A 15073-nucleotide genomic window follows, 5' to 3' on the forward strand; every position below is an offset into this window, starting at 1 on the left:
TTTCACTGTTTCTGAATTTTATACTTGCTTATTACAGTTATAACCTTTAATTCCTTAGAGCAATAAAGTTCGGTGGTGGTCAATTTTTAAAGAACCGGAACATGAACTTGTTGGACACATACAACTTTATGTAAATTACTCAACCACTACAGATGAAAATAGTTCTCTGAAGGTATATGCTTATCATAAAAGTCACTTGTTCCAACAAAATTGGATCTTTTGTGAACACACCTTCAGGCTTCATACTGATAGTGTAATTAACACATCTATGTAAAATCTTTCGGATTTGCAGTGTGGATCTGTTGCGGAAACCGTGGCATATGACATCGTTTTGGAAGTTTCAATGAAAGTGCAACGTTTTCAGCAACGCAATCTACTTTTGCATGGACCGTGGAAATGGTTACTTACGGAATTTGCTTCTTACTATGGTGTTTCAGACGCATACACGAGATTAAGGTATTTTACAAGTTTTCAATGTTATTCTTCTTTCTAATCTTTACTATTTATAGTATTAACCTTTGTAGTTTCTAAAATGTCTGCAAGATATCTGTCATACATCATGGATGTAGCGACTCCTACGGCAGACTGCCTATCATTGGTTCATGATCTTCTTGCACCTGTACTTTTGAAGAATGGTGGTACCAAAGCTTTGAGTCATCAAGAGGTACTTACCAACGCAAACGATAAACATTTTTTTTTTCATCTCTGCTTTTTTGCCCAATTCTTCTTGAGAGTTCTATTTTGAACTGTCTAATCTGATGATATTACAAAAAAGCGTGACAATTCTTAATGAAAATCTTGCTATATCTTATGATTTATTCTTTTTTTTCTAAATTCTACATGCTTTCTCATGAAAAGATTTTCCTTTGTTCTGTTTGATTCTTTAATGGATATTGCCAAAGCTTTTTTCTGTTGTTATGGGATTAAACAGAACCGTATTCTTGGAGAAGTTGAGGAGCAAATTGAGGTAATTTTGGCAATGGTTTTTGAAAATTACAAGTCACTGGATGAGTCGTCTCCTTCTGGAATAGTGGAAGTTTTCCGGCCTTCTGCTGGTATACCAGCTGCAGCTTTGGTGCCTGCTGTAAATCTATACAAGCTTTTACATGATATATTATCGCCAGAGGCACAATTAAAGCTATCCAGCTATTTTCAGGTGACGTATTTCACGACAAGAATCTATTTATTGGGTCCTTCTGTAATTGGAATATTTTGCAAGACGGTACTATTTATGCAGGTTGCTGCCAAGAAGCGATCAAGGAGGCAACTATCTGAAACTGATGAATTTATTGGAAGCAGTACTGCAGGCACTAGCGGTGGAACTACCACTGAAGCTCTCACTCTAACTACTGCCTATGAAAAGATGAAAAATGTATGCTTAAATGTAAGGAATGAAATATTTACAGATATTGAGATCCATGACCAACATGTGCTTCCTAGGTTGGTATTTTTCTAACTTCCTCAAACTCCAACAATTTGTTCTATAATTTTCTTTTTTCTTTTTGGACCCTTTTATATACATTCATAATTGTAATGACTAGATTTTATCACTCTTTTGCAGTTTGACCATTTTATATATTTTAATACAGAATCAACAACCTCTTGCTGTTTTTCTTTTGCACAAAAGATTAACAGCTTTCAAGGCCAATTTATGAAAATCTTAGATTGTGATTCTAAGTGCCTATACTATCCTAAAAATGTTGTAGCTCTTTATGGATGGAAAGTAAGATAAGTGCCAAAATAGTCCCACTTCTTTTTTCAAGCAGTCATTTTTAGTCCCAAAATCTATAAAAATATTAACTTGATTCTCAGAATCTTTTAATATGGGCTGAAATAGTCCCAATAGAGGATTATTTGAACCCCAATTTTAGGAAAAAATATTACATCCGGACTCCAGATGTGCGTACAACAAACTGGATGCAGCGAGGAGGGCGGAGGTTAGATTCCTCCCCTCCTCGGCTGCATCTGGACCGTTGTCCGCACATCCGGAGTCGGATGTAATATTTTTTTCCAATTTAAGGGGTCCGAGATTAAGTTGACACTTCATAAAATTTGGGATTAAAATGATCCCGTGTAAATAATTAAGGGACTATTCTGACACTTTACTCCATGGAAAAATATTATAAGCATTTTATCTCTTCTAATTTGTTTGAGTACCCAACATCAATTATTATGTTTAGATTTTAAGATGAAGAGTTAGAAGATGAAAAATACAATGAAATATTATAATGGAATTGAATGGATGCACTTAAAAGACATAAATCAAATTATTTTTATAAGCAAATTTTAAAATCTGAAGATTTGAGAGGTTCATAAAGAAACTAGTACTATGTGAAATAAAGTGATACCAAAACTAATCAAACCAGTGGTAACAGAAGCAACTTTTATTAAGCAAATGATTAGGGTTACAAACACTACTCAAAACTGAAATTAAATAGTAACAAACATTAATCTCTGACTAGGGCGTAAGAGAAGACCAGAGTCGGTGGGGTGGTTGGGAGTAGTAGTGGTAGGGGAAATGGCTGACGATAATCTCAGAAAAGGAAAAGGAGGCGGCGACAATAGCTGAGGGTTTTAGGGAAGCGCCACGACAGTGGGGAAAAGTGGTAGGAGGGCTGGAGGCACTTCAGGGTGTAGGTTGGGCAGCTGAAAAGTTGGGGTAGCAGGCGTGCGATAGGGAAAGGGATGACAAGGGTAAACAATGGATTGCAGGGGTAGGCCAACGTGTAAAGGAGATATGGGAAGAGAGGAGGGAGGAATTCAGAAAGTATACAACACCTCGCAGCAGGATACAGTCGGAGCACCACCCATCGTTGCAACCCTAGCAAGGGGAAAAAGACTTCATGTAAAAATCTGAAAGAGAAACTCACAAAAAAAAAAACCCCTAATTCCAACAAGCATATAATCAAACCCCATCAAGCGGGAAATAAAAAAGAAAAGGGGCCAGGCGGGGAACACAAAAATAAAGGGGAGGACGGCTATGTTCGCCCCTTCTAAATGCCGCTTGGTTCCGTAGGGACCTGGAACGGTCCCCCTCTAATCGGTTCGTATGCTCATTCTGCCAGTTGGGTTCAATTAGTTGGCCCCCAGCCTTGCTTCGGTCTCTCGGGATTGGGGAAGCTTTGACTTCATTCTTCAAAGCTTTTGGTTCTATCTTTAATTTTAATAACACTTGAATCCCATTGCCTGTTGCATTATGTCCCAAAAAATCGAAAGAACTTTCTCCACCGTTGAGCACGCATTAATATCGATCCGCTTTCTTGTGGTCCCACTACCGAACTGAATCGAGCCTGTGTATATCGCCCATACTGTTGAATACTATTGAAGTAATCCACGATATGCTCAACCCAATTTGAAGTGAGAGTAGCTTTACTCTCTCTGCTCGGTGGTGGCCATGGTGGTGAGATGTCGACCGTGATATCCATAAATGCTCTCTATCATGTCTATCCTGTATTTGGTGCTGGTTTCTCAATTCCATCTTCCCTCGTTGACACCAAAACTGGTCCCACCGTACGGCTCTGCTGGCAAGGGCTCTTGTGATCTTGGACTTCGTCGAAGGAAGTAGGATGACGCACATCCCATCCTTGGTGAAGGAATATGTTTTCCTGAATCCGTCGTGTTGAGTTCTCCAATCAAACTGTCACAACCTCTCTAAAAAAAGTGAGGCATCGATAGGGACCACAACACACTACACTTGATTATATAGCTAGCTTCCGATCGAAAATTTCACTAGACACCTTTGGTCTATGCTGACTTTGTTCTCCTTCAACCACGTTATGAACTATGACTTGGAGTGCTTTTGATTCATGAGACCCAACTTTTCTAGCATTTGCATAGATGCCACATTCTTACTATTCTTTTCATCGATGATGAGACTACATACTTTTCTGTTCACCGTGCAGTGGGTGTATAATATGTTGTAGCGAAATCATTGCATCTCTCTCATATGCTCAGCCTGTAGGATCCGTCGAACCACAAGTGCTACTCCTTTGTCTACTGGCAGATTGGTATACTTCCTCAGCTTTTCATTGCTAACCTCGACGGCGCACTGCTTGGTAAAAGACAAGACTCAACTCGTCAGGCAGCTGGAGACAATGTGCCCAAATCTGTGACGTTTAAAAAGTTTTCGAATGGGGACTGTAGAAGGCGTGTTCTTCACAGGCTTTTTCTCACTGGGGATGGCTTATCCTTATCTGAGCTAATTTTCTTAGCTCCTTGAGGTGTGCTCTTGTTGGTGTTTCCAACTGTGGGTGGCTGCCTGATTGATGGTGGTTGCCTGATTAGTTGTGGCCGCCTGCTTTGTTTTTCCTATCTTTCCACTTTCAGTGCGAAGGTCTGAATGTCCCCAAGTGACCAATAAGGTTGCAATTTTATCATATTACTAATTGTGTGCTTCAGGCCCCCAAGATGCGCTCCTCCGACTTGTTCAGCTCGCATTTCATCTATAAGTGGTTGAACTGGGCTGTGAACTTCTCCACAGAAAGGTCTTGCTGCTGTAGATTGTGGAGCTTCAGAAACATGTCCTGACGGTAATGAAGTGGAAGATATTTCTTTTGCATGACTTTCTTCATCTGCTCCTACTTGATAATCTTATCAATATATTCTTTTTTTCTTCTGTCTCTGTAAGTTCTTCCACCACAAGGAGGTACTCTTCTTCAACTTAATGCAGCTAATTTGACTTGCTTATCCTCTAACACATCTTTATACTCGAAGATCCATTCAATAGCTTCAAACCAACCAAAAAATTCATTTGGATTCTGTTGGCACTAAAGAGTCGTGGGGTGTTGCCCGTAAGAAGCTGTCGGTCACCGGAATTGAAATTTCATTCCCCGCTCGGAAGGACGTTTAATTTACACACACACACACACACACACACACACACACACACACACACACACACACACACACACACACACACACACACACACACACACACACACACACACACACATATATATATATATATATATATATAATTTTAAAAAATATGAAATCAAATTGACCTCATATTTTTCACAGTTTAAATGAAAGAGCGCTCTACCTCAAATCTTATATCTATCCCGAGGGATAAACACAAGACTTGAGGATAAGATTCAATCAAATAAACTAGGAAAACATATGCATCCGTTTGGGTCTGCGAAACCGTTTTATTTGCCGACAAGTTTCCCTATTTAATACTAATGATTAAATAGGGTTTATTTTAAGCTGGGTTCGGAAAAGCTTCCTATAAGGGCAAACCCCTATAGTTAATTACATCTTAAATGACCGAAGTCACCTAAGAAAACTCTCGATAAAAATCAGGGAATACTATCTTCAAAGAAGTCAAAAGGATAAGACTTTTCAACGAAATCGGACGAAGAGGTGTGAAAGGGGAAATGCTCGAACCTGGAACAATGTTGAGAAATCCAAATGAAGAGAAACTAGGGGAGGCCACAGATCCAAAGGAGAACCTCAGTGACTTCCCAGTCTATCCTATGATTTGGCTCCAGTTTTGAGAAGAAATTATTAAAGTATTTAATTCTGTCAATTTTATTTAATTAGGGCTTATATTTGCGTGACATAGTCACACAAATCGCCTGGAAGATATGAGGGTTTACGTCGTATCGGACGACAACCTCGGAACCTAGAACGAGTTAAGACTTAAATCGTCCAGCAGAGCTATACAAATGCCTAAAGAAGGAAGATTTATGTTGCGCTAAGCAAACAACCTCGAAATCCTATGAATCGTTGTTTAATTTCTAAGAAAGAAATGATTTTGCTGTTGAAGATGGTCGTGCTGCCCACCGCGCTAGCTCCAAGCTCCTTGCCATGACGAGTTTAAGTTTTCTAGAGTGTCCAGTTATAGTGTCAAATCAAACGACCCTATGGTTGTAGTCCTCTAAACATCCTATATAAAAAGGAAACGTGCTTAAAGCTATATAATATAAAATGTGCAGTACAGGGCAAACAATAGGATGCATATGAAACAATAGCAAGTAGCAATATGAGTAGTATAACATGCTATACAGTACGGTGGCAGGTAGCAACGAGAATAATATAACATGCTGTACAGTACAGTAGCAGGTAGAAACAGAAATGACATAATCATGCTGTATAGGAAGAGCAGTAGCATGTAGAAAATTGGAATAATATGACATGCTTATACAGTACAGTAGCAGGTAGAAACAGAAAAATAAAGTACTGAAAAATGTAAACCAAACCTGTACGCCCGTAAGATCCGATGTTCCTTAAGTATAGTGCCCTGTCCCAAAGCTTCGATAAAACAAAAAAAAAGTTTGGGTGAGGGGGACCGCAAGCAATCGTATGGGGCTAGGCTCGAATATATATTTATACTCGAGGGTCCGCGAAGGCTACTCGGTCACCCGAATGTATAGAACCCGCCACTCGTCTAGAAGTGTCTTGAACCTCACTTAGAGGGCTATTTCTCAACCTAAACAGGTATTCGTCAGGTGGACAACCAATTTTAAAATACGTTTTATGTTTTAAACATGCACACATATTTTAAACATGCAAAGAAGAGTTATCAATTTTTGTTTCGTAGAAAAGTATGTTTTTGTTTGAAAATGCTTTATCAAAACTTATCTTTTTTTTAATAAATTTTTGTTGTCCACGAGTCGATTACGCTGTCAGACATAGGACTGCCAACAACCTGAGGAGGTTGGAGCTGACTACCGCGAGCTGACTACCGCTAAACTTATGTCGGTGAAGGATAACGTTATCCTATTTTTCATCAAATACCTGGATCTTGATGTTATAGGATAGGAAAACTTTCTTCCCTATTTTTCTTTCTGCTCTATTTTCGGTGTGCCTTTATCATCACCACCGTAAGCCCCAAAAAGACTACTTGCCACCTTCCTTGATGGTTTCACGTATGGTAAAAGGCTATACGTGGACACTTATGCATCGGGCATAAGCATCGAAAAACCGAACCAAGAAGCAAGGAAAGAAAAGAACAAAAAAGGGGTGAGAGAGAAGAGACACTGATCCATCTAAAACACAAAAAAGGAGAATAGATCAGTCCTCAAAGCTCGTGTCGAAAAGACCTGGAAAAGTAAGGCCCAAGGTCTTTCCTAACAAACATAAAGGGCAAACTCGCGTTAATTTTCTTAGACCCCAAAGACGTAGGATTAATCAAATCAATCAAATGCTCTCCCAAATAAAACTTGCAAATCTTCCCAAAATCTCAAAGTTGATATCAAAATCTTCCGACTTCCGAATTAATCCATAAACTCACATATCAAATAAGCATAAAAATCTTCCCACAAAATCGAATAAATGCTCACGATCGGGATCACTACAAAGAGATGAACAACTGGTAAGACTCACGACCAAGGCAAACCCGAGACACAAAAGGGGAGGAAGCTCACGGCCGGGGCAAACCCAATGAACAACAAGTGAGGCTCACGGCCGGGGCAAACCGAAATCAATTCTCTACAAGTTTTGATATACATAGGAGAGTACAAAACATCACCAATCTCTCAAAGTAACAAGTTTGATCCATCCACCAACATTCAAGTGATTTAAACTCAACAAGAGGGGGGAATTAAACTCAAGAAACTCCAATGGGTCTCACGGGTAGGGATAGGAACCAAAGCCAGCCAACCACCTCCAAACCACCTCTCGAGTAAGGGCCAGGCAAAGCAAACACGACCCCCCAACTAGAGCCAAACCGAGTCCAGCAGAGGCCAAACAAAGCAAACACAGCCCCCAACTAGAGCCAAACCGAGTCCAGCAGAGGCCAAACACGAGAGCTCTTAAAGCTAGAAAAAGAGCTTTAACACCTCAATAAAAGTCAAGACTCAAGTCTCCAGAAAAATCAACATCCCGTACTCCTGAAATGAAAACCGAGCACCAACAAAAGCCCAAAGCCGAGCCATTCAAGGCCCAAAACCGAGCCCAACAATATTAAAATCCAGACTCCCATGAAACATTAAAGATCCAACCATTTCAAACCCAAAACCGTGACTCTAAATCCAGCCAAAACCGAGCCCAATAGGGACAAAAAAAACCGAGCCCTACAACATTAAAGATCTTACCATTTCAAGCCCAAAACCGAGACTCCAAATCAAGCCAAAACCGAGCCCAGCAACATTAAAGCTCTAGCCATTTCAAGCCTAAGGAACAACCTGCATGTCTAAACATTCCAAACATAAAATTATTCCAACAAATATTTGAACAGGGGAGGAACTTCACGAGGAGCTAAACCAAGCCCTCAGAATAAGCTACAACACTTTCCAAATTAAATGGATTTTCTCATAGCATGCATTTTAAGCCAGGGAAAGTCACAGGGAGCCAAAACCGAGCCCCCAAACATGCATAAAACAGTAAAATGCACTCCCTATCATTCATGAAAGGCCAAATAACCTCTCCAATATTTCATGCTAAATGAAAGTAATTGAAAAGCTTCTTAGTACATATCCCAACATGCTTGCAAGAGGAGCTAAAATTATTTCAAGTCACGTTTCAACCCTCCTGTTCAAAGTAATAGGAATATGCTACGATTTCATCTCAAGCTAATAGGAGAAAACAAGAATACTTAGATCATGTTATGCTTGCATCGTCCTAAGCAATTAATCGAATATCACCCTTGAAACATGCTCACATTTCATCTTTCACATGCTTTTAAAGTGAATGCCTCAAAATATATGAAAGTAAAGAGAACTAACATGTTGTATCATCCAGCAGAGCCAAGCTCAAAGACTCGGCAGAGAGAAAACCGAGAGGAAGGCAGATGAAACAGGGCACCAAAAAAAAAAAAGGAAAGAAGAGGTACCTCCTTAATGCCAAAGTAAAGCACTGCAACACCAGAATTCACCTCAAGGAAAAGCTCTCACAAAGCTCTCACAGAAATCCCCAGAAATCCCCTTTCCAATCTCCTCACAGCTAAAACTTCTACTCTTCTTTTTTTTTGTAAAATTTCAACAACCCCAAAATTCTAAAAGAAACTATGTTTATAGGCAGAGAAGAGTGGAGAAGAGAAATGAGATCACACCATCGACCCACGACACTCGAATCGGGCCAAAGAAAAAAAAGACGCGCTCCCTGCTCACAGAAGGCGAAGCCAACGAAGTCTCTCGGACCGAGCGGCGAGACCAATGGCAGCGAGGGAAGTATCGAGAAGAGGAGAAGAAATGCCACTCTAGTGTACCAGGGAACAAGTTTCCCAGAGTCAAGATGCCGAGAGAAGAAAATCCACTGCTCGAGGGACTGGCGCGGCCTCGGGAAGGAAGGCCGCGGGCAGAAAGTGTCGTGCAAGGACGAATGAGAAATCAACTTTCTCTCGCGTGGAGGAGGAGGAGCTCGGTTGACTCGAGACCGAGAAAGGGAAAGGCCAGACATGCGAACGAGAGAGTGAAGGGAGGCAGAGCTTGGGTGCGTGCGTTTAAGAATTTAGTGTTTAAAGAGGAAAGGGGGAATTGATTTTATATAAATTAATATATATATATATATATACATATATATATAAGTATATATATATATATATATATATATTAAATTATATGCGATTTATTCACGCGCGGCGTCGTAACAAAATGGGTGTCTTCCCTGGGCAAAATCGACGCTCCGGACGTGCCGGTGCAGTACATTTTGTCATCCGGGGTCGCTCGGACGACGTTGTCAACAATCGTGTAAAAAATGTGTCAAAATTTAAATTCCACAAAATTTCAACCCTCGATCGATCGTCTCAAAAAGTTTATTCGAGTTTTCGACAGGTAACAGTGCAAGCAATGTGAGTTGTGGCGATCAGACGTGTCGACTTTCCGAACTGCGAAGTTTTGTGCACGCGCAAGTGCAAGGCCACCCTAAGGCTCAGAAAGGTCCTATAGGAATCCATTTTGGGTTTCCTCATGTTGGCTTCATCCTTCTAAGTGCTAGAAGTTGATACCACACACGCGAAACTCCAAAAGGGAACAAAAGTTGGTCGAACTTCTAAAATGAGGCGGGTCCCATTTCTAAGGTTCTAAGATAGTCTAAGGGAGATCCCTAAGGCTAGATCCTAAATCCTAAGAGAAAGACTACACCTCACTAAAAAATAGGTCAACAGATTCATACCTCCGTCAAACTCCAGTAGATCCACATTGATTCTGTAGTCACTGTGTCCTCCAACTGATGTTTCCTCTCTAGGCCTCCTTTGATACTGGATTTCGAAACGCCGAGACCTTTCATCTTGATCACTGACATCCTCTCTGTGGAAGTGGTTGAAATTTTCGTCCCTTATCTTCGGCCTTCCCTGTCCCCATCGAGTGTACGTCCCTCTGGGGTGTCATCCTTATTGTTTGCCAATCTCTGCTAAAGTCAGCGGACCTCTCGTTGTTTCTCTTTTTGGGCAGGCTCGGGCAGGAAGTATCTCCTTGGTTGCATGATTAAGCTTTGATATTTGTGGAAGTCGAAAGAGTATTTGGTGGTAGGAATAATTTTTATTTTTTTTATTTATGGGTGGATGCTAGGAAACCCTAGGATAGGACTAGGGTTATGCTAGCGTTGATACTAAATGATATCGAAACTAATCAAACCGGCTGTAACAAAGACAATTTTTATTAAGTAAATGATTAGGTTTACAAGCATGACTCAAAATTGAAATCAAATAGCAACAAACATCAATCCACGACTAGGGTCGGAAGAGATGATTCAAGGGTAGTGATGATGTTGGTGGGGTGTTTGGGAGTAGTATTGGTAGGGGAAAGGGCTGACAGTAATTCTAGGGAAGGAGAAAGAGGTGGCTGCAATAATTGGGGCTGCAGGGTATGGTCACGCAGTGGGGGGAAGGTGGTAGGAGGGCTGGAGATACTTCAAGAAGGTTTTATGGAGGGCGGCAGAGTGTAGGTATGGTAGCTGTAGGTGGGACAACAGACGTGCAATTGGGAAATGGGCTGCAAGGTTAAACAATTGATTGCAGAAGTAGGCTGATGCGTAAATGAAATAGGGAAGAGAGTAGGGAGGAATTCAGAGAGGATACAACACCACCTTAAAGCAAGATAGACTTAGAGCGCCACCTGTTGTCGGATACAACTTTAGCAAGGGGAAAATGACTTCATGCAAAAATATGAAAGAGAAACACACCAAATTATAACTCAAATTCCAGCAACAAGCATATAAATAGACTCCCATTAGGCAGGAAATAGAAAAGGAAAGGCGGGAAGCAAAAAAGTAAAGGGGTTGGTGGCAATGCTCGTCCCTTCAAAATGCCGCTCGGTCCCTTAGGGACCTGGACTGACCCCCCTCAGACCGGTTCTTTCGATCTTTTTGTCAGGAGGTTCAGAGGGCTGGCCCCGTTTCATAACTTAGCAAATATTATAAAGCAAGTTGCAAATGATGTGTTTGGAGAATTGAGTGAAGTTCTTATGAATACAAATAGTTGGGGATGGAATGATAATGTGCAAAAAAAATATAAAAAAAATAAAAAATTTTGTTATAAAAATTAGTTTAGATCTAAAAATTTGGAGAATTGGAAAAAAATATAAGATAGTTCCTAGAGAAATTAAGAGAATAAATTGCGACGCTAAAAATTATGTAATCTTTATAATAGATAAAATATTTAAGAGGGTGAAAATATATGTACAAACTAGCTAAATAAAGAGATAAGAAAAGTAAAAAAAAATTATCTAATTGTATTAAAGATGAAAATTAAAAGCTATTTTTCTTAAATGGGGATATTCAACGTACGCGGGTTAGATGTTTTGATAAACTTTTCAATCAAGATTGTAAAAATACGATCGAGTTTAGTAATCTTAATATTGTAGATAATAATAAAGCTTTTTATTTCTACTGTTGCATTAATAAAATGGAAGCTGACAAGTCTCTATTGATAAAAAAGTGCGAAAAGGCTTTTGGATCTGATGGTATTTCAATAGAAGCATGTAAATGTTTAATGGAGCTAAAAATTTCTCAGCTCTCTAAATTTTTTAATATTATTTTAAAAATTTTAAAAATGTCTAGTGATTGGTCATAAGTGGAGAAAAAGTTTATTGATTTACATTTTTAAAAATTAAAGGAATGTACAAGATTGTGCAAATTATTGAAGAATCAAGTCAATGCGTCACATTAATTAAGTTATGGGAGAGATTAATTGAACATAGGTTACGATATGATACGAAAATTTCTCAAAATCAATTTGGATTAATGTTAGACAAGTCCACTATGGAAGCTATACATTTATTGAGATGTTTAATGAGAAGTGCAGAGAGAGTAAAGATTATTTACATATGATTTTTACTGATTTAGAAAAAGTTATGATAAGATTCCAAGAGAAATATGCATATATTGGAAAGTTTTAGAAAAAAAATGGTTGATATTGCGTGTATTCAAGTCATTAAAGATATATTTATTATAGTTGTTGCTTGTGTTCAAGCACAAGAAGGATTTGTCAAGTATTTTTCTATTTTGGTTAGATTACATCAGTGATTGGCTTTAAGCTAATATCCTTTTGCTTTAGTTTTGAATGTTATTACTGGCCATTTAAAGGAGGATGTAGCTTGGTGTATGTTTTTGCCAATTATATATATTTTGTGGATAAGACTAGAGAGAGTTCCAAAAAAAAAAACTTGAACTATGAGGGTCAAACTTAGAGTTTAAAGGCTTCTGTTCCAGTATATCTAAAATTAAATATATGAAATGTAATTTAGTAGCAGTAGATCTAATAATGGGGTTATAATAATGGGTGATCAAGTCTAAAGGAGTGAATGTTTTAGCTATCTCTGGTCTATCGGTCAAAGCGATGGTGATATAGATGGGAAGGTTATTAGTAAAATTCAAGTTGGATGGTTGAAGTGGAGGAATGCATCAGGACTATTGTGTGATAGAAAAGTACCACTTGAAATTTTATGAGATGCGGCGAGGTCTCATAATCCTCGAAAGTGGCGGACAAAATTTGAGAGAGTCGCCTTTAGATTGTTTGGTCATATTAAACGTCAAACATCTATGACTCGGTTGGGAGATTAGATGTTCTATATTTGACTTGCGTTGAGAAAAGTTTAGGTATATTTAAAAAGAATTGGGCATGTTGTATAAAAATTATCTTAATTTATTTGAATTAAATGAAGATTTGACGTGCAATGGGACACAATGGAGAAAAAGGATTCATGTGACGGACCCCACCTAGTGAGATAAAGACTTATTGTTGTTGTTGTTGCTGTTGTTGTAATTTATCTGAGAACTGTGAACTATTAAGCTCACTCATTTTGATAGAAACTAACATTTTAGATTTTTTGAGCTGTAATGGAGAAAAAATATTGATGTAGTAACCCCACTCAGTGGGATAAAGGCGTGTTTTTGTTGTTGTAATTTATTTGAGAACTATGAACTATCGAGTTCGCTCACAGTTCTTAGCTTTTTTGTGCTGTTTGCCCTCCTAGACATGTTTGCTAGAAACTTGCTAGATTCAGGAAACAAAATAGCACATCCAGCTAATTCTCCAAGTATTTAACAAAACATGTATCTACTAACTAGAACATTCCAGAATAGGTTGAAAAAAGAGTAATGAATTACAATGTAAAATATATTTATTGATTGATGGATCTCACTATTTAGAAAGAGGAGATATGCATAGCGACAATCACTATTATGCACATACAAGGAAGTATGGATAAGTAGTAGATGCACTGTTTTGTGGAATGGGATAGGGGAGCTAAGGCACCAATGATTAGAGGTAGAGAAGGGAATTGACAGAGGAAGAGAGAGATTTGTTTGTGTCTGAGAGAGAGAGAGAGAGAGAGAGAGAGAGAGAGAGAGAGAGAGAGAGAGAGAGAGAGATTAAAAAAATTGATCAATTTACATTTGGTGTCAAAAGCATTTTATGTTTTTATGAACGAAGCCATCAATATAAAGTCTATAAATATGGAATTTCAAAACATAGGACAAATAACAAATTAATGTGCCGAGCATCTTTTATGTGAGATATCTTAGTTGTTAGTTTTTTTAAGAGTTAGAGAACATGAAAGGATCGCTAAACTAGCAACTTTAGCAAGTATGAGGTGATCATGTTCAAGATCAAATTCAGTTCCAGGCTGAATTTTGGAGTATAATTTTGATTTACAAGAAAATTCAAGTGTGTGCTCGATTTTGTCATAAATGCATTTAGTTTGAATTTTAGATTGATGCATACTTGAGTGTTCAAATACAAAATTACCTTGGAATTTATAATCTTCTAGAAACTCCTCCGCATAATTCCTAATTCTGACATGAAATTTGCAAATCCACATAAATTTAATCTAAAATATCAAGCTAAGCATTATAAATTACAAAAGAATGAATTAACACTACGTTTGTTACTTTTCAATGAAGTCCTTCATCCTAAAATAGAGTAACATTTTTTTTGTCGAGGGATGTACATGGAGTGTAGTTTAGGAAACTCTAAATAGTTTCAGTGAATGTTGTTGGGTTTTTTTGTAAGGGAGGCAAGATGTTATTGAAAATATGTTGGTTCAACCGTAAATTGTTGAATACTTTTTTTTTTTTTTTGGAATTTTAGGTGTGCCACAAATATTATTGATCCCTCGTTGTTTAAATTATTGATCCCTTGGTGATCAGTTGGGTTCTTTTAAATTAATGTACTTTAGAAATGCATAGTAATTACGATGCACATATTTTATAAATTCAGTAGTTATTTATTTGAATGTAGATAAATGTATGAAAATATATTTTTATTTTGTATATTTTATGATGAGTTTGAAATGCATTGAAATATGATGAATGATGGTCAGGGATGGGGGATGGTGTGTGATGGCTGCGGTGAGCAATCATGGGTGAGAGACTGAGATCACGGGCTTTGAGTTTTCTTTACATTTGAAATTTGCTTAATTTTGGCAAATTTCAAATTCGACAAAAATAGGCATTTGTGGGTATTCTAAATCATTTATAGAAATGCTTCACATTTCATTTGCTTCTTACTGGCACCTTGTCACCCCCCCAACAAAACAACAAATAAACAATAACACTAACAACAACAAAGCCTTCATCCCACTACGTGGGGTCGGCTACATGAATCCTTTTTTTTCATTGCATCTTATTTAGTGTCATATTTTCATTTAATTCTAGTAAACTAAGATCATTTTTTATACTATACAATAAGCCCAAG

At 38.2% G+C, this 15073-nt stretch overlaps 1 protein-coding gene across 1 annotated transcript in view; it reads left to right on the forward strand.

The window, feature by feature from the left end:
• Window positions 1–15073, forward strand: part of LOC110028968 — a 52605-nt gene that overhangs the window by 11239 nt on the left and 26293 nt on the right. Inside the window, exons 11-16 of the mRNA XM_020731051.1 lie at window positions 59–172; window positions 293–456; window positions 544–664; window positions 932–1156; window positions 1238–1440; window positions 8404–8410. Coding sequence (XP_020586710.1) covers window positions 59–172; window positions 293–456; window positions 544–664; window positions 932–1156; window positions 1238–1440; window positions 8404–8410 — 834 coding nt within the window. The remainder of the gene's footprint in view (window positions 1–58; window positions 173–292; window positions 457–543; window positions 665–931; window positions 1157–1237; window positions 1441–8403; window positions 8411–15073) is intronic.

The sequence above is a fragment of the Phalaenopsis equestris genome, unplaced genomic scaffold (assembly GCF_001263595.1).
Source record: "Phalaenopsis equestris unplaced genomic scaffold, ASM126359v1 Scaffold000540, whole genome shotgun sequence".
NCBI classification, from domain to species: domain Eukaryota; kingdom Viridiplantae; phylum Streptophyta; class Magnoliopsida; order Asparagales; family Orchidaceae; genus Phalaenopsis; species Phalaenopsis equestris.